Source organism: Apodemus sylvaticus, chromosome 20, assembly GCF_947179515.1.
Source record: "Apodemus sylvaticus chromosome 20, mApoSyl1.1, whole genome shotgun sequence".
Classification (NCBI taxonomy): domain Eukaryota; kingdom Metazoa; phylum Chordata; class Mammalia; order Rodentia; family Muridae; genus Apodemus; species Apodemus sylvaticus.
In genome coordinates, this window is record NC_067491.1 from 54,037,234 (window position 1) to 54,065,144 (window position 27,911).

The 27,911-nt window shown below is 50.5% G+C and overlaps 1 protein-coding gene across 1 annotated transcript in view; it reads right to left on the bottom strand.

Annotated features, from left to right (window-relative positions):
- The window catches only part of Notch3 (notch receptor 3), a 46,566-nt gene that overhangs the window by 5,323 nt on the left and 13,332 nt on the right, over positions 1-27,911 (bottom strand). The window contains exons 13-31 of the mRNA XM_052166068.1: positions 26,352-26,544; positions 26,122-26,273; positions 25,396-25,509; positions 24,760-24,915; positions 22,483-22,708; positions 21,978-22,179; positions 21,712-21,859; positions 21,131-21,315; positions 19,198-19,330; positions 18,868-19,119; positions 18,664-18,782; positions 17,770-18,335; positions 16,022-16,354; positions 13,525-13,679; positions 13,074-13,299; positions 11,693-11,777; positions 9,890-10,052; positions 8,056-8,360; positions 7,073-7,220 (exon numbers count right to left, since the gene is read on the bottom strand). Of these exons, the coding sequence (XP_052022028.1) occupies positions 7,073-7,220; positions 8,056-8,360; positions 9,890-10,052; positions 11,693-11,777; positions 13,074-13,299; positions 13,525-13,679; positions 16,022-16,354; positions 17,770-18,335; positions 18,664-18,782; positions 18,868-19,119; positions 19,198-19,330; positions 21,131-21,315; positions 21,712-21,859; positions 21,978-22,179; positions 22,483-22,708; positions 24,760-24,915; positions 25,396-25,509; positions 26,122-26,273; positions 26,352-26,544 (3,861 nt within the window). The remainder of the gene's footprint in view (positions 1-7,072; positions 7,221-8,055; positions 8,361-9,889; positions 10,053-11,692; positions 11,778-13,073; positions 13,300-13,524; positions 13,680-16,021; positions 16,355-17,769; positions 18,336-18,663; positions 18,783-18,867; positions 19,120-19,197; positions 19,331-21,130; positions 21,316-21,711; positions 21,860-21,977; positions 22,180-22,482; positions 22,709-24,759; positions 24,916-25,395; positions 25,510-26,121; positions 26,274-26,351; positions 26,545-27,911) is intronic.

Genomic DNA, 27,911 nt, shown 5'->3' on the forward strand with positions numbered 1-27,911 from the left:
CAGCGACTCGCAGGTCCCACAACATCACCTCCAACTAAGGAGCTCACTTCCCAGGCAAAGCACGGCAGAAACAATGCAGGATGGTGCGTGCCAGCCAACTCAACTCGCAGGTCCATCCTCAGCTAACATTCCTGTATAGCTCAGGTCACAGGCCCACAAGCAGTGCTGCCGTTACAGGGCTGAGCCCTCCGATAGCAGTTAACAGTCAAGACAATCTCACTCTGATCTGAGCAGCCCCCAACTGAGATGCGCTTCTCAGAGACTCAAGTTGACAGTTAACACTAACTAGGACTAGGCCTCAAATTTTCCATTTTTAATATCTTTTCTTGTATATATACAAGACAATATGTCTTTGCTGAGTCGTCATTTACAATTAAGCAGTTTTTAGAACATTTTTTATCACTTTTGTTACCCATCATTGATCAGTCCCCTCACATCTCAAGCCTTAGGCGATTGTCGATGTGCTTTCTATCTTTATATTCTAGATTGCCTGTTCTGGGTGGGCTTTTTCTTTTAAGACTTATTTGTTTTTTGTTTTTTGTTTTTTTAATTATGTGTATATGCGTGTTTGCACAGGGAAGGTATCTGCAGAGTCCAGAAGAGGGCATCAGATTCCCTGGAACTAGAGTTACAGGTGGTAAGAACTCCTGTCAGGTCCTCTTCAAGAACAGCATGTGCTTTTAACAGCTAATTTTGTTGTTGTTGTTGTTGTTTAAGACAAGGTCTCAGAGGCTGGAAAGATGGCTCAGTGGTTAAGAGCACTGGCTGCTCTTTCAGAGGTCCTGAGTTCAATTCCCAGCAACCACATGGTGGCTCACAACCATCTGTAATGGAATCCGATGCCCTCTTCTGGTGTGTCTGAAGATAGCGATAGTGTGCTCATATACATAAAATAATTAATCTTAAAAAAAAAAAAAAGACAAGGTCTCAAGTATCCTAGGCTGGTCTGTAACTCACTATGCAGTTGAAAATGATTGAACTTCTGATCCTCCTGACTCCAGCTAGGTCCTGAGCACTGGAGTTGCGGGCTTGCCTAAGATTAACATGCCTAATTTTATGTGGTGGTAGAGAAGGAACCTGTCAGGATTACTCCACCAACTGAGCTATATCCCTGCTCCAATACTTTTAAACACTGGATGGACTAAAAGAAAACAGCTCTTCATTTGTCCAAGCCAGTTTTCAGAGGCCAGTAGCAGCCAAGCCACACTGGGCCAACAAGCATTTCTTCCAATCCTCAGAGAAAGTTCTAGTGACCAGCACTGAGCTACAGTCATTCTCTGCTGGCGAGATTCTAATGCCTACAAGAGCTCCTGACAGCTACCTTATCCTTCCTTCCTCGGAGCTCTGGTGCAGCCGGTCGTCCAGTGGCAGTCAACCGGATGTAAAAGTTTTCCTTCTGTAACTCTGTCTCTTAATGGTCTCCATTACGCTGTTAGTTATCGCCCTGTGGCTTATGTTCTGGGTCTTTGCCAACTCTTAAGTTCTCTCATGACCCCTTGGATGGACCCTCTTCGGAGGCACTCTGACGGCCGCTCCCCTCGTCCCACTTCTGTCAGCCTTAAAGCAGTTACAGAGAGATCAACACCCCAGACCCCCAACAGCCGCTTGGATGACGTCTAAGAGAGGACTAAGCGGCCATGAATCACCCGAGTCACCCCTCGGTGACTGTTTTCCACTCTGGAAACTGTTTTCAAGACTCAGAACTAAAACATCTGGACTGAGGCCTTCTTTGCACCAGTGAACTTCTCTGTGTCACCAGCTCAGCTCAGCGCAACACCAAGGTCAACGCCTTGACTGAGCCGGTACTCCACAATTGAAAAGGACTAGCTCTGACCAGGGCCCCTCTTTGAACAGGGCTGCTTGCGCAAGGATAAATGTTGCAAGATGTTTCCTATCCATTCTCATTGAGGCAGTGAGAGGCCAGTGATTGGAGGAGAGAGGAGGAGGCGGGGCTAAGAGGTGAGGGGCGGAGAGACAGGGAGGCTCGCTGGACGGACAGGAGCGGAGGACAGAGGGAGACTGTAGATATCCAGATGGCTTCGGACGCATTTCTGGTGTTTTGGAGAGGTTAGAAATATTGGGGCAAGACCTTATCATTGTAAACTGGCTTTATGAAATGTGGAGTTTCTTATACATAAATATATTTGATTAATTATTCGAGTTTAAGAGTCATGCTTTACCACATACTTGGAAGGAGTGGTGCAGAGGCCTGGCGGGCGGTATCTTTTTATTAATAACCGCTACAAATAAATGCTGTCCGGTTTGGAACTGGGCCTAAAGGCACAGGGGGGGACCAGACAAAAATTCCTTCCGGTTTCCTCTCACGCTGGCTCCTCCCCTCCAGCACCCCTTTCCTCCGCACTATCCTAATACTTACTACCCTGTCTTTTAAATGTTTTACTTACTGAATCCTAACAAAATTCTCCACGCAAGCTCTCCCAGTGGCTCTCTGCCCACAAAAGTTCCATTTGTTCCTGACACATCTGCAAAGGGGTAGTTCAGATGCCGTGTAGAAAAGGGACCTTTGGGGGCTGGAGAGATGGCTCAGTGGCTAAGAGCACTGTCTGCTCTTCCGAAGGTCCTGAGTTCAAATCCCAGCAACCACACGGTGGCTCACAACCATCCGTAAAGAGTTCTGACACCCTTTTCTGGTGCAGGCCAGAACGGTTCTTTCTTCACATTAACCCTGTATTTTCTGTAGCGCCCTGCTACTTCTGCTAGTTCATCTGAGTAAGCAGTCCTAGCAAGGGGACCTCTGCCCACTTTGTCCCACTCTTGTCTCTCCTGCCCAGGCTCCTGCTCCTCCCCCTCCCACAACCTTCCCAGCAAATCTCTCGGTTCTAGTCTATAACCAAATCATCTGCTTGTGGCCTTCTAAATAATTATTTTCCAGCTCTCCTCAGGAATGCCAAATGACAATCGCCTGACCCATCACAACTAATCAAGACTCTACCACGCCACATGGCCAGAAAATATCCCTTTACTGAAGCCAGAACTAACCCCTCTGATAAAGTCGCTCCTCGGGGGAAAGAAAAGAAAAGGCTATAACATCCTGCCCTGCATTTTTTTATATCCTCTCAGAATTAGGACGGAGTTTCCTGCTGAAGGACTACATTTCCCGGCTTCCCTTGTGGACGGCAGAAGTCATTTCCTCCCTTATAAGAGCCACATCCCATCTTCCCTATAGGCATTTTGGCCATCCACACATACCCGTGACAAGATGTCCTAAGTCTCACCTTAAGTCAGAGCAAGCCCCTCTCTCTATCTTTGGTCTCTGTACAACTGCCTTTTAAAAATTAGCTAACATCAACCGTGAATGACCTCCCCACCCCCAAAGTCATGTGCCTGTTACAGTAGTCTTACAGGACTAAGACTACTTTGGAGAGACATCTGCTTGTCATTCGGTAGAATTCAAACTACCATATAAAAAGCTGAGAGTGTCTGAGTTTGTTGAGGCCCACTTAATGCAAAGTTGTTCTTAAGTAGAATCTGAGTTCTAGTTCCAATCGGTGGTGGAAGGCCAGCATGCTACGTAAGGCGTCTCTTTTTAAGAGTTAAATCGGGGAGCTGGGGGATAGTTCAGTGATTCAGAGTCCTGACTGGTCTTCCAGAAGACCCAGGTTCAGTCCCCAGTACCCACATAACAGTTCACAACTGTCTGTAACTCCAGTTCCAGAGGACCAGATGCCCTCTCCTCTTCTGGACTATGTGGGTACTGCATGCATGGAGTGTACAGACATACATGCAGATGAAACACCCTACACATAAAACAAACATAAATAGACTATTTTTTAAAGATATCCCAACAGAGCCTGTCAATTACCTGTCCAAGACTCTGCCAAGACTTTGTCCCCTCCAAGAAATCTGAGTCACCTGAAGACATGCTAAGGACGGGAGAGGACTAATTATCCCCTTAATGACATATTGTATTTTTCCTTCCTAGGGGCCCCTCCCTCAAAGCAGCTGCTTGCAGGATTTCCATCAGACAGCACACTGGAGCCACCGCTAGACAGCCTGCCAGTTTTCCTGAATTTTTTTTCTTTTTCTGTGTATACATGTTTGTGTGTGTGTGTGTGTGTGTCTGTGTGTGTGTCTGTCTGTCTGTCTCTCTGTGTGTGTGTCTGTGTGTGTGTGTCTGTGTGTGTGTGTGTCTGTGTGTGTGTCTGTCTGTGTGTGTGTGTGTGTGTGTGTGTGTGTGTGTGTGTATGGTGTGCGTGCGCACGCATGCGCATGTGGAAGCTGGTTCTTCCACCATATTCATTGAGGTAAGGTTTATTAATCCAATCCAGAACTCACCAATACTGCTAATCTTATTAGCCAGCTTGTGGTAAAGATCCCCTGTCTCTGGAATTACAGGTGGCCGTCTCACTCACTTAGCATTTATTTACATGGGTTTCTGAAGAACCAAACTCAGGTCTTCGCTCTTGAATAGCAAATGCATCATCCACCACCACCCCACCCCTTTCCTTTCTTTTCTATTCCTTTTCTTTCAGATACTGACTAAAGCCTGGACATGAGTCCTCACTTGTCCTCTGAAGCTCACCTCTCCCCCGACTCCTACCAAGCTGCTGCCTTCCAGCCATATCTCAAAAGATGTGAATTTATCTTCTTCTCCATCTCTGTTCCAGGGAGACTGACAGCTTGCTTGATCTGTTGCTTTTCTACCGAACTCTAGTCTAATTTTGCATGAGCTTCCTTCTGAGGCCATTCCTAAATCCTTTTATTGTTAAAACGAGGACCCAGGAAAGAAGCCCAGCCTACTCCGTAACAGCAGAGGCAGGATGCTCCCGGTGGGATACAGTCCCACATGCCAAGTGCACAGGACAGACCTTCATCCAACACACCAACAGACCAAGGGTACTTCAAGCAAATGTTTGTAAGAGTCTACAGCTATGTGAGGCCTTTGGATACGAGGACAGCTTGTTGTGACCCTTGCACACGACAGCCCCCAGACAAGCAGGCTGCTACCAGGCAGCTGCCCCCATGGATCACCGCTGCAAGTTTATCCTACTGTCTAGCAGGAAGCAGGAGAGTCCATTTCCTGAACAAAGCAGCTAGACAGGCTCAAAGTGCAGCACCCTAAGCAGCAAGTTGCAGTGTTTGGTTAGTGTGAGCAAAACATGTGAAGAGTCCTGTTTGGGGATGTTTTTGTGCACGGTGTATTTATATGCTGATTTCTGTTCCCAGAGATCGGGTTATAGTCTGGACTTTGGTATGACTTGGTATTTTGTAAGATATTTTTCTCCATCACCTCCATGTTGGTTAAATACAGAGCCAAGTAGCCTATAGTTGGGCAGGAGAGCCAAAGGTGGCACTTCCATGCCTGGATGGACCAAGAGACGGGGAGGGAACACAAACAAAAAAAGAAGGTGCCAAAGAGAGCCCAGGATGGCAGGTAACTGGCCACGTGGCTGGGAAGTAGTCTAAGGCCAGTGTAGTCAGGTCAAACCTGCTGAGTGTCTGCCCAGCCATAGGGCCTGAAGCTTTTAATAAATATAAAAGTGTCTGCGTCATTATTCAAGACCAAGGAAGGGCATACAAAAGCCCTGCACTTTATAGTGTCCCCCTCTCAGAATGGGAAAAAAAACTGCCAGCTATTCATCTAACAAAGGATCGATAACCAGAATATATAAAGAACTTAAAGTATTAGGTGCCTAAAGAACAAATAGCACGATCAATAAATAAGCCAATGAGCTGACAATTTTCATCCCAGCACTCCAAAGGAAGGTGGATCTCTGTAAGTTTGAGGTCAGCCTGGTCTACATATCAAGTTCCAGGACACCAAGGACTACACGGTGAGTAGTCCTAAACAAAACAACATCATCATCAACAACAACAACAAAAGAACAGCAAAAAAAACTTTATCCATTTCTAGCCATAAAGAAAACTTACAAAATACAAACTAAACGATGCGGAGATGCTCAGGTGGTGGAGGCACACATCTTTACCCCAGCACTTGGGAGACAGAGACTTGCGGAGGGTGGTTATCTCTGAGTTTGAGGCCAGCCCGGTCTACAAAGTGAGTTCTAGGACAGCCAGGGCTACCCTGTCTCAAACCAAAAAACAAAACAAAACAAAAACGAACAAAAAACTATACTTAGATGCTACCAGAATGACTTTAATCATGAAAACATCCAAGAAAGGGAGAAAGAAAGAAAGAATACAAATCCTAGAGAAAAGGATCCCCATGTACTATTGGTGATAAAGTGACGGGTGCAGCCACTATAGAGAGTGCTATGGAAGGTCCTCAAAAATCTAAACGTCCGGGTATGGTATTTCTACGCGCCCTGGTCTATACTTGAGGGAATCTGGGTCAGTATACAATAAGAGATGTCTGGACACCCATGCCAACTGTGGCAGCCACATGGCTATTCGCAGCATCCACATAATCCAATCAGCCTAAGCACCCATCCATGCTGAGTACAGACGGAGTACTACTCAGCCGCGGTGGCCATCCACACTGCATACAATGGAGTGTTACTCAGCCTAGGCGCCCATCCATGTTGTGTACAACGGAATGCTACTCAACCAAAACAAAGAAGTTGAGCTGGATGTGGTGACAACTGCCTAACTTGGGAAACAGAGGCAGGAGGATCAGATTTCAAGATCATCGGCTACATAGTGAATTGGAGGCTAATAATCCTAGCTTGCATGAGACCCTGCCTCCAAAGTACGGGGAGTCAAATTAAACACTCTTCAAGAAATCAGTAGACCTGGAGACCATCACGGTAAGTGAAATAAGTCAGACTCAAAGACAACTATCTGGACTCTAGAAAGAAGCAGGGAAGGAAGGGGAGGAAGAGGAGTATCATAATGTGGAAGTAGGAGATGGGGTCAAGGAGATGGGGAGGGAAAAGGAAGGGAAAGGTAGAGGAAGGGAGGGGAGGAGGAGAGAGGAGTGTGTGTTAGGGAGTCTACATCTTTTCTGAACTGGAGCCCCCTGTGGGTCCTGTTCTGTCTGTGTGTGAGCCCCCGGTACGCATACCTAAGCACACGCTTGCTGTCAACATAGGTTCCCATTAAGAGGGCAGCAGCGCCCATAGGCCCTACCCATCCCCCCCGCAGCACTTACCAAGTTCATCCACCGCATTGACGTCAGCATGGCTGGCGATGAGCTCTTCCACCATGCCCTCCACTGCCAAGCGGGCCGCCAGGATCAGCGCAGTAGAGCCGTCTGCCATCCGCGCATCCAGGTCAGTGGAGCGGTTCCTGATGAGAATCTATAACAACAACAACAACCACAGAAGCCATGGCAGGACATCTTGCCTCGGGAGAGGAGTGTGCAGCACCTGGAGGGCCCTGAACACCACAGCTTGAAACCCGTGAGCTACAGAGATCTCCTGACTTAAAACCGAGGTGACATTCTTGCTGAGCACGTTGTAACTCAAAAATATGCGCATTCAAAATGGATCTAAATAACAGTCTGATGGGGGAAGGCCAGGGAGATGGCCCAGGGGACAAGCGCCTGACTTTAGAGCCCAAAGTCCATGTAAAAAGCCAGATCTGGCCACGTGTGCCTATAACCCCAGTGTGGGAGAAGACAAGAGGGTCATGGGAGCTTGCTGGCCACCAGCTTAGCTCCAGGCGCACCGATGGGCTCTGTCTCAAAAGATTAGGTGGAGCACAATAGGGCAGAACAGTCAACAGCCTCCTCTGGCTTCTGCAAGATGGACGATAGGCATGTGCACACACAGGTGCACATATGCCACCCAAACACACACAAACCAGTCAACATCACACACACACACACACACACACCAAATGAGTGTAATTTTAATGATACTTTAAAAAAAATCGATTCGGTGTTAGTGGTGCATGCCTTTCATTCTAGCACTTGGGAGGCAGAGGCAAGGGGATTTCTGAATTCGAGGCCAGCCTGGTCTACAGAGTGAGCTCCAGGACAGGACAGCCAGGGCTACACAGAGAAACCCTGTCTCGGAAAAAAAAAAAAAAAAAAAAAAGACAAAAGCTTTGCAAGACCAACCTGGGCTCAAATCTAGGTGTGTCTGATCCCCACCCATAGCTCTGTAATCTGAAGAGACAGGCCTGTCTCACCTGGAAGACACCCTGAGCATCAGCTGTCACTGCAGTGTGCAGAGGGGTGCGGCCCGAGTGATCCTGGGCGTTGGTGTCTGCCCCAGCATCCAGCAGCCGCTTGGCTGCGTCCGCGCGAGCATACCGAGCAGCCAAATGCAGGGCGGTCTCGCCAGTGCGGTCGGTTCGTGCCCCGAGCTGCGCCCCTTGGCAGATCAGATCTGATATAATGCTGGCTGATGTGTCATCCGCCTCATCCTCCTCAGCTGGCATCGGCTCCAGGGCTCCCCCACAGAAGGAGGCCAACATAAGTGGGGTGAAGCCATCTGCAGGGACCAGTAACGTGTCACAGGCATACGGGTCTTCCTGGGGTAAATGTCAGGGGTGTTGTACTAGACGCAACTGGGACACACAGCGCCACAGACAGAGGTAAATTCTCCCAACTGCAAAGCCACCCCACAAAGATTCCATGATTTATCGCAAAAGCGATCCCAGGAAGCAGAGCACTTGGAGTAAACGGAAAGGATACCACCTTTTCCCCAGTTTTCCTTCTCATGCGTTCCCTAGTAGCAAGCCCTCCTCAGACTAGATGGGAACTGATTTATCTGCATTTTATAGGCTCTAGACACACTGACTGGCGCAAGAAAAAGTATATGGTTCTAGTCCACCCTGTCAGAACTACTCTAAGACTTTCTTGACAAGTTGTGTGGTTGAAGCTAAGGAGGGGGGCGGGGCGGGGAGGCGGGGCCAGGGATTGAATGTCTAGGATCTGGAGCTTGGTGGATAAGGGAGCTGTGGGAAAACCAGACAGCACAAAGGTGACCCCGGGGACCCAGACCAGGAAGATATGGAGATAACTAAGTGAGGGCTCTTCTGACTTCCAAGTGCACTAACGCACTTGTGAGTTTTAAATAAGTTCCAGTTGGGTATGATGGCATACACATTTAATTCCAGCACTTGGGGGGACAGAGGCAGGGGGATCTCTGTGACTTCACAACATCTACATAAATGAGTTCCAGGATAGCCAGGGCCATATAGTGAAATCTTGTACAAAAGAATAACAAAGAAGAGGAGGGGAAGAAGGAGAAGGAAGAGACAGAGAAGAAAAATAAAGCTAGGCTGAGGTGGTGCGGAACAAGCCTTCAATCCCAGTAATCCGGAGGCTGAGGTAAGCGATCTCTGAGAGTTCAAGGCCAGCCTGGTCTACAGAGTAAGTTCCAGGGCAGCCAGGGCTACACAGAGAAACCCTGTCTCGGGGGAGGGGGAAGAGGAGGAGGAGGAGGAGGAGGAGGAGGAGGAGGAGGAGGAGGAGGAGGAGGAAGGAAGGAAGGAAGGAAGGAAGGAAGGAAGGAAGGAAGGAAGGAAGGAAGGAAGGAAGGAAGGAAGGAAGGAAGGAAGGAAGGAAGGAAGAAAAAGCTGGGGGCGGGGGAGCAAACACCTTTAATCCCAGCACTCAAGAGGCAGAAGCCGACAGATCTCTGAGTTCGAGGCCAGCTTGGTCTACAGAGTGAGTTCCAGTGCAGCCAGGGCTACACAGAGAAACCCTGTCTTGAAAAACAAAAGAGAGAGAGAGAGAGAGAGAGAGAGAGAGAGAGAGAGAGAGAATAAAAGAAGGAAACTTAATCTCATTAAAAAAAAAAAAAGCCCAGGATCCAAATAGCCTCAAGGTTTTCAGCCGCACGCCAGCCTACATTCTGTTTTCTGTTTTATTTTGCCTGGTGTTCTAAGCACTTGCAACCTAAAGTCTGGCTTAACACACACACCAGATACAGACGCCCAGACAGACACTCCCGGAATCCTGGAGTGTGATCTAGCGGGTGGGACCAGTGAGGGCCGGTTTGGGGAGGACACTCACCAGGCCCTCGGACGTTGACATCCATGCCGTCCACATCTGCATCTCCCTGAGGCGGAGTCAGAGCCATGGTGGGCGCCACGCGGATATCCGCAGCAACCAGGTGGTGTTGGGTCCACTGGCGACAATCCACAGGCTCCTCGGCGCCCATGCCTGGCTCCTCTACCTGGAAGGAAGGACACAGACACAGGCTCTCATCTCCCGTTTGGTGGTGGAAGAGGCGGTACCAGAAAGGGGCGGGCGTCCCCACGAGCATCCCCACGGGGCGTTGGCGGAGAAGCTGTATCCAGGTGTAGGAGACCAAGGGCCGTCTGCTGTCTCAAGAAAATAAAACAGAGCTGGGAAGAGAGCTCAGCGGGTAAATGTACTTGCAGATTAAATGTGGCTCTCCACACATTGCCACACACCAACACTTTACACATATACCCCAAAATAAATATTTAGCTGGGTGGCAGTGGGGCACGCCTTTAATCCCAGCACTTGGGAGGCAGAGGCAGGCGGATTTCTGAGTTTGAGGCCAGCCTGGTCTACAGAGTGAGTTCCAGGACAGCCAGGGCTATACAGAGAAACCCTGTCTGGAAAAAAAACAAATCCAAAAAACAAAAAACAAAACAAAAAAATTAAAAGAAAAAGATATTTTTAACTAAATTATCTAAACAATAGATAACTTGCCACCAATCCCAATGACCTGAGCGGGATTCCTAGAATCCACACAGTAGAAAGAGAGTAACCCCACAGCTGTCCTCTGACCATCACACTCATAAGGCAGCCCACAAGCCCCACACACACAGCATAAATAAACAACAAGTGAATGCAAATGTTTTTGTTTGTTTTGTTTTTCGAGACAGGGTTTCTCTGTGTAGCCCTGGCTGTCCTGAACTCACTCTGTAGACCAGGCTGGCCTCGAACTCAGAAATCTGCCTGCCTCTGCCTCCCAAGTGCTGGGGTTAAAGGTGTGCGCCACCACTCTCTGACACTATGCATCTTCCTTTATGAGACAGTGTCCTTCTAACTAGGAACTTGCCGAGAAGGCTAAGCTAGCTACCCAGCAAGGGGTTTGCTCTCTCCACCTCACAGCACTGGGACTGCCCCGTGTACCACAGGGCGCCCAGCTTTCTTTTCTTTTTTTACCGACTGAGTCATCTGAAACAGGAGTTCCCAGCCCAAATAAATGGGTGTGGCTCCTAAGAATGGATAGAACCCTAGGCCAGCTAGGGACACTTTCAGGCTGGGCATGCTGGACAAAGAACAGAAAAAACAATCACTCTGTGGGCTAGGGTATGGTTTGCATTCTTCTCTACAGCAATGGTTCACACTCTTCTTGATGCTGCAAACCCTTTAATACAGCTCCTCATGTTGTGGTGACCACCACCACCCCAGCCATAAAGTTATTTTCATTGCTACTTCATAACTGCAATTTCGCTACTGTTACGAATCGTAGTGTAAAAATGTGTTTTTCAATGGCCTTAGGTAACTGCTGTGAAAAGGTCGTTCACACACACACACACACACACACACAGAGCACCAAGCGTTCACAGCCCACAGGCTAAGAGCTGCCACTCTAGGGTGACCCTAGGCAAACCTGGGAGCAGGAAATCTATGTGAAGAGAAGGGGAACTCCCATCCGCCAAGGGAACCGATAGCAAATCTCTGTTCCTCCTAACACAGCAACAGAGCCACATTAAGAATGTGGTAATTGTCTGAGGCTGAAGCAGTAGAGAGAAGAGAGACTCCCCTGAGCTCTCCAGCGGACCAGGAGTGCCAACTTGGAACCCTGAAGGAAAGGGTCAGAGAAGCAGGTAATACCTTCAGTCTCTTGGCCTCTGGGCATTCTGAGTCATTCCAGTCTGTGGCCACCTCCCCCATGAGACTCTCACCCTTGGCCATGTTCCTTGGGGAAAACAGGAAGAAAAAGACGTGAGAAAGTGCACTAGAGACATCTGGCCTGGAGGGGGGGGGGAGATTTAGGGTTCAGTTCAACCAGAGGTCATAGAGGCAGGTCAGGAATTGAGGAGGGGTTCCTGGGTTGTTGACAAAGATTCCAGTGATGAAGATAGAGGATAGAGATAAAGAAGCTGCAGGAGTCATGTCAGGTGACAATCAAAATGTTTTCTTTTTCCATCTGTGTGTGCGTGTGTGTGTGTGGGGGGGGTGTGCACGCGTGTGCATGTGTGCATGCGTGCGTGTGTGTGTGTGTGTGTGTGTGTGTGTGTGTGTGTTCTGGATGCATAGGTGTCCAGGTCTAAGGCTGATGAATAGGAATCATTTTCAGTCTCTCCTCAGTCTTGGTCATCGAGGCAGGGTCTCTCCATCAAACCAAGAGCTCATTGATATGACTGGACTCACTTAGTCCGCTTGCTCTAGGGACCGGGTCTTCCAAGTCAGGCTGCCGTGCCCACTGAGCATTTAAGGATTTTACAGCATTTATACAGGTTCTAGGGAATCAAACGCCGGTTGTCACACCTGCTCAACAACCAGCAAGTACCAGCCACGCGGAGGTGGCCGGAATCTTAAGGTGAACTGAGTCTCGAGTGGCACACACAACGGAACATGGATGTATGAGGACAGATGAGGCAAGCCACAGGGACAGAGGAAGTCACTCTAGTGACAAATGGGATAGCCAGGACTGAGCTGTCATGATGAGGACTCAGGAATCACGGTGTCATAGGGAAGGGTTAAGATCAGGATATGGTTATAGGTATTGAGGAATAATTGAAGGCTTGGGATTGAAGAACATGGGGGAATTAATGCAGGATTGGGTGGAAATGGGGGTCTGAGGTGAGGTCAAAGGTCAAAGGTCAAAGGTACAGGTGCGTTGAAGCCAGAGGTGATTTGGGAATCAACAAGGATGCAGTCCTTCTGGTCAGGGACAGGTTGAAATGACAAAAGTCTTGAGGTCAGCAGTCACGCAGGGGCGAATAAGGATGAATTTTGTGAGGCTAGTTCAGGATGTGGTCAGGGGAAGATATGAGTCAGGAAATGGATAGAAATAGAAAAATCACGTCAAGAGTCAGGGGTCGGGGGCAATCCGGGGATCATGAGGTCAAGAGGATTAACACTGAAGCCCCAGATAGAGTCTGTAGTTGAAGTTAGGTTGGGGTCAGAGGTTGGACCATGACCAAGGTGGGTATGATGTGGGGCTTACAGGGCCCCACAGTTGGGGACAGAGAGCCGGTGAGCTTCTTACTTCATGCCCAGTGCGTCTTGTCCCACAGGCTCCCTCCGGCCCTTGTGGCCAGCAGCTACGTCCTTGTGCAATGCGAAACCCTCAGGGAACCAGAGGGTGCTGTGCTCTCGCTTGCGCCTGGCGACCATGACACCCAGGACGAAGATGACCAGTAGAAAGAGGGCCCCTGCCACCAGCAGCGGCGGCAACAGTGGCACGCTCGGCTCTGGGGGCTCCAGGGGCTCTCCTGTGGGATGGAAGTGGCAGATGAGCCTTCAGCCAAGCAGCAGGGCAGGAACAAGCATGGCAGTCATGGGCGACGCTCAGCTGAAGCAGGGCTGTAGCCATGGAGCCGGGCGGCTCTGTCCCGTGGGGTTGGCTTAGCGCTGGGGCAGAGCTTCAGCCTTGCTCACAGGGCTTCGACCATCTCTGGGGCTACATGCTCTAAGGTCCCTCCCTTCCCCCACCTCACCTCGCACATCCCGAAGCGGGTATGGGAAATCGAGTCGCTCCACTGCCGACAAGGCTCCCAGGTAGTCAGCAGCGCTCTGGGCGTCGGGGAAGCAGTGGTCGTTCTCGGCTGACTGCTGACAGAGCCGGTTGTCAATCTCCAGCATCACCACAGAGCTGCAGGGGCAGAGAGACCCAAAGGCTCAACCCCTGTCCATAGAACGCAGACGCCGACCTCAGAGAGACACCTCCGTCTCCACTCTCCATATCTCTGCCACTCACCCAACTCCCAGCTGGCACCAAACCCACTGCCTCTCCCAACAGGTCTTATTGATCACCAGTGTCCCAAAGCTGTGAGTGAGTTCAAAAATGTTTTCATGTGGTGGCACACGCCTTTAATCCTAGCAGAGGCAGGCGGATTTCTGAATTCGAGACCAGCCTGGTCTACAGAGTAAGTTTCAGGACAGCCAGGGCTACACAGAGAAACCCTGTCTCGGAAAAAAAAAAAAAGTTTTTGTGTGCCCTGGAAGTGTCTGTTGGTGTAGCCCTTGGCTGGGACAGTGTACCATGTCCCAATTTCTCTCACAGCTTGCTTTTTCTCCTCTATCCTTTGTGTTTGTTTTTTGTTTTGGGTTTTTTTTTCTTTGTTTTTCAAGACAGGGTTTCTCTGTATGGCCCTGGCAGTCCTGGAACTCACTCTGTAGACCAGGCTGGCCTCGAACTCAGAAATCCGCCTGCCTCTGCCTCCCAAGTGCTGGGATTAAAGGCGTGCGCCACCACTGCCTGGCTTATCCTTTGTGGTATTGGAGATGAGTACAAGAGAGGTACTCTACCACAGAGCCGCACCCTCTAATATCCCTCGATCCTTAGGTCTCTAAGATTCCTTAGACTCCTTCTTCACTTCCTTCTCGCCTGCTTCCTTGACCCTCCCTTCTTTCCTTCCAATGGCCTCCAATACCCAGTTGTGTTGTGTGCATCTTCAGCCCTCAGTCATCTCCTGGGGTTCCTCCCCATTCCTCAAGACCCCCTAAGAATTGCAAGCTCCAAGATGGCGCCTGCTTAACCCTGTGTCCTCCTCGCTAAGACACTTTAGCCAAGGAAGAGCCCATGCACCACCCGGCCCCTCTCCTTGACCTCTGCCTGCATTCGATCAGAACCCACAAACCACAGGATCTCTAAAGTTCGGCCATCCTTTCCTTATCAGGGCCCAATCTTCAGGCTCTGGTGAGACCTCAACAAAAGCCTCTCCCACTTCAGGTCCCCCCACCAGGTCACCAGTGAGCAAGTTCTGCAACTTTCATGAGATGAGGGGGCAGGGGAAAGAAGAGAGGGAGGAGGAGAGAGAGGGAGTGTCGGGGTGATAGTGTGCGCGTGCAACCCTAGTGCTTGGGACTGCTGAGGAGGAGAACCAACCATGAGTCCAAGCCAGCCTGGGCCACAGATTGAATTTTAGGCCAATGCCTATAAAACACAAACAAAACAAACACCAAGAAGAAAATAACAAACAAACCAGCAAAATGGCTCATGGGGCAAACTTGTCATGCAAGCCTGACAAACTGATGAAAACAGAGAACTGACTTCACAAAGTTGTCCTCTAACCGGTATATGCATGCAGCATCAAAAGTGTCACAGCACTTGGGGACCTACACGCACCCACATCATACACACGAAAATAAACCCTTTGTTGTTGTTGTTGTTCCTTTTGGTTTTGTTTTTTTGTTTTGTTTTGTTTTTTTGTTTTTTGTTTGTTTGTTTGTTTGTTTGTTTTTGGTTTTTGAGACAGGGTTTCTCTGTGTAGCCCTGGCTGTCCTGGAACTCAATCTGTAGACCAGGCTGGCCTCAAACTCAGAAATTCGCCTGTGTCTGCCTCACAAGTGCTGGGATTACAGGTGTGCGCCGCCACCACCACCACCACCACCACCACCACCACCACCACCACCACCACCACCACCAGCTTGGTTTTGTTTTTAGAGACATGGTTTCTCTGTGTAGCCTTGGCTGTCCTGGAACTCGACCTGTAGACCAGGCTAGCCGGGAACTCAGAGATCCAGCTGCCTCTGCCTCCCAAGTGCTGGACTAAAGGTCCACCACTGCCTAGCAATAATAAGTCTTTTTAATTAAAAGTTATTTTTTAAGCCCCCACACGCCTCTAACTGCTGTAAAAACAACCTGCTTCTCCTGATGGTGTGGCACTAGCCCCCAAGGTGCAATTCTGCATCGCCACCCTCTCACCCCATCCTGTAGCGTCCCTGCTCTCTTCCAAGGGACACACTCTAAAATTTAAGAGACATTTTCCATTGTCACCTGCGTTTGAAGAATAAAATCTCAGCGCTGCACCGAGACTCCCTGTAACGTACACAGAATGAACCCCAGCCATAGCAAGGAAGTCAACCGACAGACACTGAAACCCCTGCGGAAGACGCCTTGCAAAGAGCGCTCTCAACCAAGAAGCATGAAACGGAAGGTCTGCATCATGGCGCCCTGATCGCTATACCCAGCCCTGGACCGCAGTCACTCACCCGATCACCTCCGGACCCAGCTCGCGACGGACCCGGGATTCAGAGCCAGGGCTTGGCCGGTGGTAGGGGAAGACCATGGCCTGGCCACGTGCGTCCAGGCGGAAGCGCAGCGAGGTGCGCAGAATAGCGCTGAGTCGCTGCAGGAAGTCGGCACTGGAGCGCAGCAGCTCTTCAGGAGGCAAAAGAACTGTGAGAACCAGAACCCCTCGGGCCAAAAGGGCCGGGACCTCACTGGCACAGTCCAGCCCATCCCAGCCACACTCCTCGGTGTTGCATCCCTGGTCACAGCGGCCATCTGCAAAGTGGTCGGCGCAGTACTTCTCATAAACTGGGCTAGGGACAGAGAACACAAGGTCAGAGATTCCTCGCATCACCTAAATGCACACACAGAGAAGAGCTACCATGGGGGTTTTTGTTTGTTTTTTTGGGGGGTGTCCTTGTCTAAGCTTTCTGCAAATGAAGTAGCTAGCTGCATAATCACAAGCTCTGCGTTCCTAATTTGAAATACTTGGGACTAAAACTATTTCAGAGTTCAAATTAGAGTCTTGGAATATTTGCATATATGCTTAAATATTATATATGCGAATAAATGCAATGAGACATCTTTTTATAAATATTTTAAGATAAGATCTCATGTATTTCAAGCTGGCCTCAGACTCCCTATGTTAGCATATATCTCTAATCCTAGTACTCCAGAGACAGAGACAAGGATATCTCTGTGTGTTCAGGGCCAGCCTGATCTACATAGCCAATTCCAGCCAGGGCAACATAGTGAAACTCTATTTTTAAAAAAGAAAACAACCCCAGGCGGTGGTGGTGCACGCCTGTAATCCCAGCACTCTGGGAGGCAGAGGCAGGTAGATTTCTGAGTTCGAGGCCAGCCTGTTTTACAGAGTGAGTCCTAGGACAGCCAGGACTATACAGAGAAACCCTGTCTCGAAAAAAGCAATTCCAAAAAAATTTTAAAAATTAAAAATAAATAAATAAACAAAAAATAAAAAATTTAAAAAAGAAAAAAGAAAAAAAAACTCTGTAGCTGAGGAGATCTTGAGTTTCTCCTCCCGCTCCAGCTGCTGAGAGCGGGGATTACAAGCACACATCACCTTTCACAGTCCAGGTGATGCTCGGGACCAAAGCCTGGCTTTGTGGGTGTTAGTCAACCACTCTATCAATTGAGGTACATCTCCAGCCCTCTATACATAATTTATATAAGGCACCTCAGGGATGAGGCCCAAGTCTGGAGACAAAAATATACATGCCCAAAAGTAACTAAATATTTTTAGTGTGCCTGACTTTGGTGGATTTATTTCCATGCCGGGGATTGAACCAAGGGCCTCGTGTCATCTAGGGGGGTGGCTCTGCCACTGAACTATATCCCAACCTGTGTCTCTACCTCCCAGATGCTGGGATTAAATGTGTGAGCAACTAGACCCAGGTTCATTTTTTTAAATTTTAAGAAAGGCATATTAACAAGTCCTAAGTGTGGGCAGGTGGGATGTGCAACTGCAGGTAGACAGAGCAAATGGGCAAAATATGTAGTTGAAAATCTAAATGGGCAGAGATGAGGCACATCGGTGGGAACAGGCAGATGAAGCCACCAGTGCTTAGAATGTGAAAAATGAAGGGACAGCCCATCAGACGATCGAAACAACCGACTGACAGGCAGACTGCGACAGGTGTGGCTCGCTGACAGTGCAACATACAGATGGACAGAAGAACAGAGTCGGGGTTGGGGGGGGAGGGCTCACTTGCAGGTGCGGTCGCGGCCACCGGAGTAGCAGTCAAAGTTGTCATAGAGGCAGGCTGGAGAACTGCAGGCCGGGTCACACCGGCTGTTGTTGAAGAGACGCCAGCACTGCAGCGCCTCACACTGCCTCCAGGGGTCGTCCACGCTCAGCGAGCAGTCACCGCCGTCCCAGCCACAGCCTGGGCTGTTGCACTCGCGGTCGCAGTTCTGGTCCCCTCGCTTGGCCTGGCAGGCCGCTCGCGGGCACCGTGGCTCCTCGGGGACCTCGGGGGCTGCGGAAGGAGTCTCGCAACGCAGGCCACCCCAGCCCGGAGCGCATACACAGCGGAAGAAAGGGGCGTTCTGTACAGGTAGGCACGAGCCCCCGTGCAGACAAGGGGCAGCGGCACAGCTAGCATTAGTAGCTCCTGAGGGTGACGCCCTAGAAACCCGGCAGGAGGGTCCGGACAGTCCGGGAGGACAAGCACAGCGCGGCCCACGGGCTGTCTGCTGGCATGGGATACCCACTGGGCACTGCAGCTCTCGACAGGAGCGTGCCACCCGCTCGCAACGCAGACCCCAGAATGGCTAATGGTGGGGTAAGAGGACCGAAAAAGGAAAAAAAAAATGGCAGTGAGAAGAAACAGGAGGGTGGAAAAGAGAGAGAAGAGTGGAGATCAAGACTTGAGAAATGATGACCTCCCTCTCCCAACCTCCCCAGTTCCAGCCACCTCCCCTTTCCTCTATCGACCTCACTTTGAAGATAGCCACGCCTCCCCCAGGAAGCAACGAAGCCAAGTCACAATTTCACTAAGTTACACCTCGGAACCTCTTTGTCTTCCTTATAGACATGCTTCCCGGAAGCCACAGGCCTTCCCTTTCCTCAAGGGCCTCCACCCCTACCAGTCACACCCACCTGGACACAGTGACAGGTGAAAGTCAGCCCGCCTCCGCGGCCTAGGCTGGGCCGGCACTGGCCTCCGTGCTGACAGGGCTGGGACTCACAAGGGGACAGAGCAGTCTGACAGCGAGGCCCTGGGCAGACGGATGCAGGAGGGTCAGCTGCGATGGCAGAACCCACATCGGGTTCCTGGACGGTCGGTCTCTCTGTCAGACTTACCAGTGAAGCCAGGATGGCAGATGCAGCGGAAGTGCCCGCCGGGATCCTGTAGGCAGTCCCGGGTGTGTGCTGCGTGGCAGGCCCCTGGGCGACACTCATTGATGTCTGCTTCACAGTGCAGACCTGTGTATCCTGGGGGACAGTTACAGCGGAAGCCGCCCACCAGGTCCACGCACGTGCCATTGTGTAGGCACCGGAGGGCTGAGTCCACGGGCGCGCCGCAGTCATCCTCATTGATCTCACAGAGAACTCCTAGGGTATAAGAGAGTGGTCAGGGGAGGTTACAAACTCAGCCTCTTATCCTGCCCCCCAACCCTGGCCTTAACATACCCAGTGTGCCAGGGGGACAGGAACATAGATAGTGGGCCACAAGATCGATGCAGGAGCCTCCATTCTGGCAAGGCTGGGAAGCACACTCGTCTATATCATCCTCACAACTGTCACCAGAATAGCCGGCTGGACACTGTATGGAGGCAAGAAAGGAGTTCACTCAGTGCAGAGGGACACAGGCATGCCTAGGCGCACAGAACCCCACCACGAAAGCACACACAAGCACACACATAGACATCCAACGCTCAGCCAGCATAGGAGGCAGGCTTACCCAGGACAAGGAAACGCACTATGCTTGTGTTGTTGTTGTTGTTGTTGTTGTTTGGTGTTTTGGTTTTTGGTTGTTTTTTTGTTTTGTTTTGTTTTGTTTTGTCTTGGTTTGTTTGGTTTTGGTTTTTTGTGAACTTGAACCAAACCTAGACATATCTGGGCAGAGGGAATCTCACTTGAGAAACTTGAGAAACTTCAGATTGGCCTGTAGCATGTCTGTGGGGCATTTTCCTGACTATTGATTGACGTGGGAGAATCCAACCCACTCTGGGTGATGCCATCCCCAGGCAGGTGTGCCTGAGCTAGCTAAGGAAGCCAGCCAGGAAGCAGCACTCCTCCGTGGTCCCTGCTTCAGTCCTGGCCTGTAGTCAATGCCTTGGGTTTCTGTCATGCCTTCCCTCAGTGATGGACAGTAACCTGAAAGTTGAAGTAAATCTTTTCCTCCCTCAGGTTGCTTTTGGTCAGGGTGAGAATGGGAAGGCCACCAGCAGACTCAGTACAGAGGAGATATGCTCATGAAAACACTCAGGGGGTGGGAAGACCCAGCTCTCCCAGATCACATGTCCAGACACAATGACAAGTCACTCAGACCCAGAGAGAGACACAGAACTGAAGACAGAAACATGCCCCAAGTCTGTCCACAACGACACGAGGCTTAGGAGCTGCACAGATGGTTCAGGGGGTAAGAGCACTTGCTGCACAGGCATGAGGGTTTGAGTTCAAAAGTTGGGTGTGGCCTTCTTTGTCTGTAACCCAGGCGTGGGGTGGGGCAGACAAGAGGACCACTGGGACTCACCATCTACCAGCCAAACGAGGTTTAATGAGAAAACCTCAAGGGAACAAAGCCAAGTGGTAGAGGGGACACTGGAGGCTTCCCCTGGCCTCTGCACACACACACTCTGTGTACACACAGTGCACATACAAACACATGTGTCCATAAGAGAAAAGAAAAAGGACTGCTAGGCAGAGGTAGGTAGATCTCTAATAGTTTAAGCCTGCCAGGGCTACATAGTGAGACTCTGTCTCGAAAGAAAGAAAGAAAGAAAGAAAGAAAGAAAGAAAGAAAGAAAGAAAGAAAGAAAGAAAGAAAGAAAGAAAGAAAGAAAGAAAGAAAGAGAGCGAGAGAGAGAGAGAGAGAGAGAGAGAGAGAGAGAGAGAGAGAGAAAGGAAGGAAGGAAGGAAGGAAGGAAGGAAGGAAGGAAGGAAGGAAGGAAGGAAGGAAGGAAGGAAGAAGGGAAGGAAGAAGGGAAGAAAGAAGGGAAGAAGGGAGGGAGGAAGGAAATAAGGAAAGAGAAAGAAGAGGAGGGAAGACATGCAGACAAGGAAGATGGTGCCTTAACTCCCAGAGGCTGGAGGATCGCTGTGAGTTGGAGGCCAGTTTGGACTACATAGCACATTCCAGGACAGCTAAAGAGACCATGTCTCAAAAAACTAACCAAAAAAATAAAACAACCATGCAGACTAGGGGTGAAGCTGAGGGGCACAGAGAGCCTGCCTACCACACATGAAACATTCCTGCTCTCCCACAGAGAGACAGACACACGGAGAGACACAGAGACACAGACACAGAGACACAGAGACACAGAGAGACCCCAGACCAGGACACAGAAACACACCCAAGCACGGTTGACTTCTCTTCCCTCCCCTGGAGATGCCCACTTACCTCACACACATAGCCCCCCATGTAACCACGGCAGGTGCCCCCATGCTGGCAAGGCTGGGTCGTGCAGGGATCCACCTCCTGTTCACAGTGACTACCCGTGCGGCCCTCTGGACACACACAGTAGTGGGAGTGGTCCTTGTCTATGCACTGTCCACCTCCCTGACACAGCTGCTCCGACGGCACCCCTGAGAAGCAGAGAGTGACATCAGACACAGAGGTGACCGTGTCACCTTTCCTATTCCAGCCACATCACACATTCATCGGCACCGATCCGTAGTGTCTCAGCCACATTCCAAAAGGCTGTCAGCAACTCGGCAGCTAACCTGGTCTCTTTCCACAACACCACTTTGATGACTCTGTCATCTCGGTCTCACACACACACACACACACACACACACACAGAGCTGTCTCGTCATGACGAACACAATCACATTCAAGCCAGCTATTGCACAGTCGCACACTCCGAGCCACACACCTCATTAATCCCACGTGCTGTGTGGACTCTCATTCAGCTCACACCAGCAGGAGCTGTGCACCACCACCCGTCAGCCCCGCCCGCACGCCCCACCTGCTCCCCTCACCCATCTGGGCTGCAGCCTCCGTGCAGGGTAGGCTCTGTATGTCGCACAGACGGCCACTCCATCCAGGCGGACAGATGCAGTAGGCCCCAGTCTGGACACAGCGACCCCCATTCTGACAGGGTGCCTGGCTGCACCAGTCCACTGGGTTCTGCAAAAGGAACCTTCAAGGTCAGTACTGGGAGAGTACTGGCTTACCCCACAGGTCACTCCCCGCCCCCCCTCTTTCTTTCTGGACTCTTCCCCCAAGGACCTCAGACACCACCCACCTGACAGTGACTGCCTGTGAAGCCCTCCCGGCAGGTGCATTCAAATCCCGGGTGGGTGGGGTTACAGGTGCCCCCGTGCAGACAGGGCTGGGAGAAGCAGGGGTCAGCCTCGTATTGGCAGTGTGTGCCCGTGTAGCCAGGGCGACACAGACAGCTGAAGGAGTTCACGCCATCCACACAGGTCCCTCCGTTGAAGCAGGAGCTGGAGAGCAGGACAAGAAGACCTTAAAGACCACCCCAACCCTTCTAGAACTAAGTGCTTCCCAACTACAGACCCTCGCTATCCTCAACGAGTTATAGCACCATAAAGATCTAACTGGGTTCCTTCACCTCAGTCTAGGCCCCAAAAGAGCTGGAGTCTGTGACTTCCAAGCAGCCTTTCTCATTCCTTAGCCGTGCGCCATCATCATCGTCAGAGTCCTCAAGCAGATGCCAAGCCCAGGACGCCCTCTCGGGTCCCCCTTCCATCACAGGCCCCTGAGTTCCCAGCCCATGCCCCACCCACCTGGGGCTGCAGTCCAGCAAGTCATTCTCGCAGTGGAAGCCTCCGTAGCCAGGTGGACAGGTACAGGTGAAGGAGGCCACATGGTCGGCACAGGTGCCAGGGCCACAGGGGCTGCTCAGACATTCATTCACATCTCGAGCACAGCGAGGACCAGCAAAGCCATTGAGGCAAGAACAGGAAAAGGAGCCCACCCCGTCCTGGCAGGAGCCGCCATTGAGGCATGGGTCTGCAGTGAACCAGGAAGAAATCTGGTCATTCCCCGTGCCCACGTCAGCTGCCCCTGCCCTAGCAATGCTTTACACGGAGGAAGACTCAGGAAGAAGCCTGAGAGAACAGTCCTTTCTGTTTGCTCAGTTTAGCCATGACTGGCCTGGAGTTCAATATGTACATGAGGCTGGCCTTGAACTCACCTATGAGCCTGCATTCTGTCTTCTGAGAGCAGAAGTTAAAGGTGTGCCTTGACTATGGACGCTCTTGGTCAGAGATCAAGACCCCTTTTGTGGTGAACCTCCCTCTATAAGATGTCCTCTGACCATCACATGAACGCCATGGCAACACATATACAAGTAAATAAATGTACAAAATATTTTTTAAAAAATTCCCTTTTGAGCTGTGGACCTGGCCCTACCTATTCTGAAGCCCAGAATCTGTAGGTTGGGCCAGTGCGTGAGCAATGGTGAGAACCAGAGACCACCCAAGGCCAGAACATGCACACTATTTCCTTGTTTCCTAAACAATAAAGTATAACAAACACATGCATGCTATGCACACTGTACTTGGTACGTCAAGCTATCCAGAGGGACCGGCAAGATGGCTTTAGCAGGTAAAGGCTTGCCCGCCTGCCCAGGACGGCCTGTGTGAGCTCAATCCCTGGAACTCACATAGTGGAAGACGAAAACCAAACCCTGCGAGCTGTCCTCCCGCCTCCACCATCTAATGTGACACGGTGTGTTCTCTCTCCCTCCCCCTCCCTCTAATTTAAATTAAAAATGAAGTCTGGGTTGATGACACGGCTCAGCATCAATAAAACTGCCAAACTTAACATCCCGAGTTGGCGCACCGGATCCCACAGGTAGAAAGGTTATACTGTGCTATGACTCCACGCATGGTACATACACACCCATATACATGCACGCAATAATAAGTAAATGTAAACATTTTAAAATAAAAAGTAATGTGCCTGGTGGTGGTGGCACACACCTGTAATCCCAGCACTTGGGAGGCAGAGGCAGGCAGATTTCTGAGTTCGAGGCCAGCCTGGTCTACAGAGTGAGTTTCAGGACAGCCAGAGCTACACAGAGAAACCCTGTCTCGAAAAAACAAAAACAACAACAACAAAAAAAAAAAAGTAATGGGCTGGAGAGATGGCTCAGTGGTTAAGAGCACTGACTGCTCTTCCAAAGGTCCTGAGTTCAAATCCCAGCAACCACATGGTGGCTCGCAACCATCCGTAATGAGATCTGATGCTCTCTTTTGGAGTGTCTGAAGACAGCCACGGTGTACTGACATATAATAAATAAATAAATCTTTAAAGAATAAAATGAAATAACAAGTAAGTTATCTAGAATGATTTAAGCAATCTGGGAGGATACACAGAGGTCATGTGCAAACATTAAGCCACTTGACAAGGGACTTAAACACCCAGAGTCTGAAATCTATGCGGGTTGTGGGGCCAATCTCAAAGTACCAAGGAATGCTTGCTGTGCCGCTGCCTGCTCTGATGTATAAGCTCAGCCCAGGCCTGTGGCGACCAGTGTAGGTTAATAGACCCTTGATATCGCTGCCAGTCCAAATAAGATAAGCTGCAGATGTAAAATACATTTAGCAAAATTCAAATTTTTGAAGTCTTATATATGAAAATGAAAATATTTTCTATATTGGCTTAAATAAAACATATTTTTTTAACTTTTTATTCCATTTTTGGGTTATTGTTGTTATTTATTCTGTGTGTGTGTGTGTGTGTGTGAGAGAGAGAGAGAGAGAGAGAGAGAGAGAGAGAGAGAGAGAGAGAGATTGAGCACACGCGCCTGTGCATAGCAGGCGTGCAGAGATCAGAAGACATCCTGTAGGACTGACCAAGACTCATCAGGCTTACAGGCAAGCCCCTTTCCCTGGAGTCACCCCAGCAGCACATTGCTTATTTATATAATGGTGCTGGGGGTGGAAGTAAGGTCCTCATGCACGAGGAGAGTGATAGCTGTAAGGAAACAACACCGTGCCAGGAGCACAGTATGAGTGGGTTCCCTGGGGAAGCACCCTAAAGATCCCTGCACTTACTGGGGTCACAGTCATCAATATCTTGATCACAGAAAGGGCCGGTGTATCCCCCATGGCAGATGCACCTGAAGCTCCCGGGCAGGTTGGTGCAGGTGCCATGGGGGCCGCAGGGCGAGGCACCTGCACACTCATCCACGTCCTGCTGGCACCGTGGGCCTGGAGGGGAGAGGGGAAGAGAGTAAGGGGTAAGTGGCGTCTGAGGTCGCCTGCAGCTCAAGGACCCACTCAGTGGCCGAGGCAAGGAAAGGCAAAGACAAGCAGCTGTCCCCGGGCACCTGGCACATGCCACTCCTGAAACACACCCTGCCTATCTCTTCAGATGTTGAATACACACTCTGAAGTCACCCTTTCAAAAACTTGTCGTCACATCTCAGGCATCCCGGCATCCTCAGCCCCAGATGGCTCCCTCTTATCCCGAGCTGACTCGGATGGGCTGTGAATGTCTAGATCCAGCTGTTTTCCCAGAATGAAGCGCCTTCAAAGGCAGAGTGGGGCTGAGTCCCCTCTGGGCTCCCTGGCATTACCCAATATGGAGCAAAGTGCAGAAGAGGGGAAAGAGGGGAAGTAGAAGAGGAGGAGAAACAGAGAGGAGGGAAAAGAGCAGAAGGAAAGGAGAGGAGGAGGACACCGGTGTACCTTGCCAGCCTGGGGGACAGGAACAGACAGTCAGCCGGTCAGGGTCAGACTCACAGTGGCCTCCGTGCTCACAGAGGCCTGGAGTGCAGGGGGACAGCACCTCACACCGATGGCCTGTGGGGAGCAGATGGTTTAGGTAGTCTTGAAAGACTCACGGCTCCCAACTCCCCTGTCCCTGGAGTCCCCAACTCCCCTGTCCCTGGAGTCCCCACCCTGATATTCAGAAGAGACAAAAGAGAGAGAGAGAGAGAGAAAGAGAGAGAGAGAGAGAGAGAGAGAGAGAGAGAGAGAGAGAGATCAAAGGAATGAAGAATGAAAGGAAGGAGGAAGGGAATGCGGACAGGGCTGGGAAGATGACGGTTCACTTAACAGTGCCTCATGCCCAATCACGAGGACTGGAACACAGACCCTCCCACCTGTACCACAAACTGTAACCCTGACTGCAAGTTAGAAGCAAACAGGAGGGTTCCCGGGGTTCACTGGCTTCAGTCTACCCAGGAAAGCACAAACCCCAAGATCAGGGAGAGACCCTGCCCCAGAGGAATCGGTAGAGAGTGATAGGAGACGACATATACGCCCTCTTCTGGTTCTGGCTTCCACACACAGACATAGATACCAGACACACAGGGCAAAAGGAACTAAGCAAAGGTTTAAAAAAGCAAAGGCAGAAAAGAAACATGAGAAACAAGGGTATCAGGTGCCCTGGGGGAATGTGGGGACACACACCCTGGAATCCAGGGGCACAGGTGCAGCGGAAGCCTATTCCATCGCTGGTGCAGGTGCCACCAGCCTGGCAGGGCTGGGACTCACAGGCATCTGGAGCCAGGCTCTGGCTGCAGCGAGGGCCACTCCACCCGGGCTCACACACACAGCGGAACCTGGTGGGGGAGGCAGTGAGGTGTGGCAGGTGGCTGGAGACAGCAGAAGAGGGTCTGGGCGTTGGGAAAGGGCCTCACCCGCCTGGTGCATCATGGCAGACTCCGTGACTACAGGGCTTGTGGGCACAGGGATGGTTCGCGGGTAGGCAGAGTGGAGGCAGGGAGCCAGGTGGACAGAGGCAGCGGAAGCCATTTTCCCCATCCACACAGGAGCCACCCTCTCCGCAGGGGCTGGACGCACACTCATTGATCTCCACATTGCAGAGGGGCCCTGGGAAGCATGCAGGACAAAAACAATGGTACCAACCGAAGGAGAGGGAGCACCTAGTTCTACATCACACAGCTGATCCCAACCTCACTCTGCTGACAGAATGACGACCCCATACCAGTGGGTGAACAAACTCGAGACACTACAAAGTAGGTCCCCTTCCCCCGCCTGTCTCCCTCCCTCCCTCCCTGTCTCCACCTCTCCTTTCTTTTTCTCTGCTTTTTAAAAAGATTCATTCATTATTTAATTTATATGCGTGTTTGCACGTATGTCAGTGCATCGTGGTGCGTTCCTGGTGCCCGTGACAGCCAGCACACAATGTCAGATTCCTGGAACTGGAGTCACAAGCAGTTGTGAGACACACTGAACACGGAGGAACTCGTGCCTACAAAGAGCCTTCTATAGTCTAGGGCCTTTGGTGCAGAAAGGTTCTCTGCGTGCTGCTGACAGAGAAACATCGACACCAACCCAACCACAAGCCCTTTGATCCGCAGTGGTGTCCTGCCTTCAGGATTTGCTGGTGCAGTGGTAAGCTTACAGGAGTAACCAACCAATATCTGATTTGACTTAAGGCCCACTCCACAAGATGGAACCCGTACCCAACACTGCTTCCATGGCCAAGAACCTGAGGCTAGACAGCCCACAAGGCGAGGGCAGAACCAGATACTACTACCCTTAAAGGAAAAAAAAAGAAGTAATGATAAAATGACTCCTCACAGATCAACCTTCATGACAGAAGCTTCCTCCTGCCGCTGATGGGAACAAATACAGAGACCACACCTAGACCGTATGCAGAGTGACAGACTAAGGGGTGTCTTCTTCAGATCCCTCCCCCGTGGAAGAGGAGGCAGGAGGAGACTGGGAGCCAGAGGGTATGGAGGAAATCAAGAATATAAGGCCGTCTAAATCAACATTATCAAGGCTCAGACGACCCCACCAAGACTGGGTCACGGAGCCTGCACAGGTGCGTCCCCCGCCCTCTGCCTGTATATTACAGTTCCCAGTCGGTGTGTGTGGGGGACCCCTAAGGGTGCAAATGAATGAGCTTCTGATCCTTGTGTGTTCTCCTTGGGCTCTTTTCCTCCTGGTTTTGTTTTGTCCATTTCCGATGTGTTAATTTTTTTTGTTTGTTTTATTTTATTTTGCTTTATTATTTAAAAAAAAAAAACAAAAACAAAAACAAAACCACACACTTGTGAACTAGCCTGTTAATGCTGGGAACTAAATCTGAGTCTTCTGCAGGAGCAGCAAGTGCTTGAAACTGCTGAGCCATGTCTCCAGCCCTCTCTACTTGTTGTTTTATTTTGAAACATGATTCTGCTGTGCAGCAGCGTCTGGCTGGCCTAGTGCTCACTCTGACACTCGGGGTT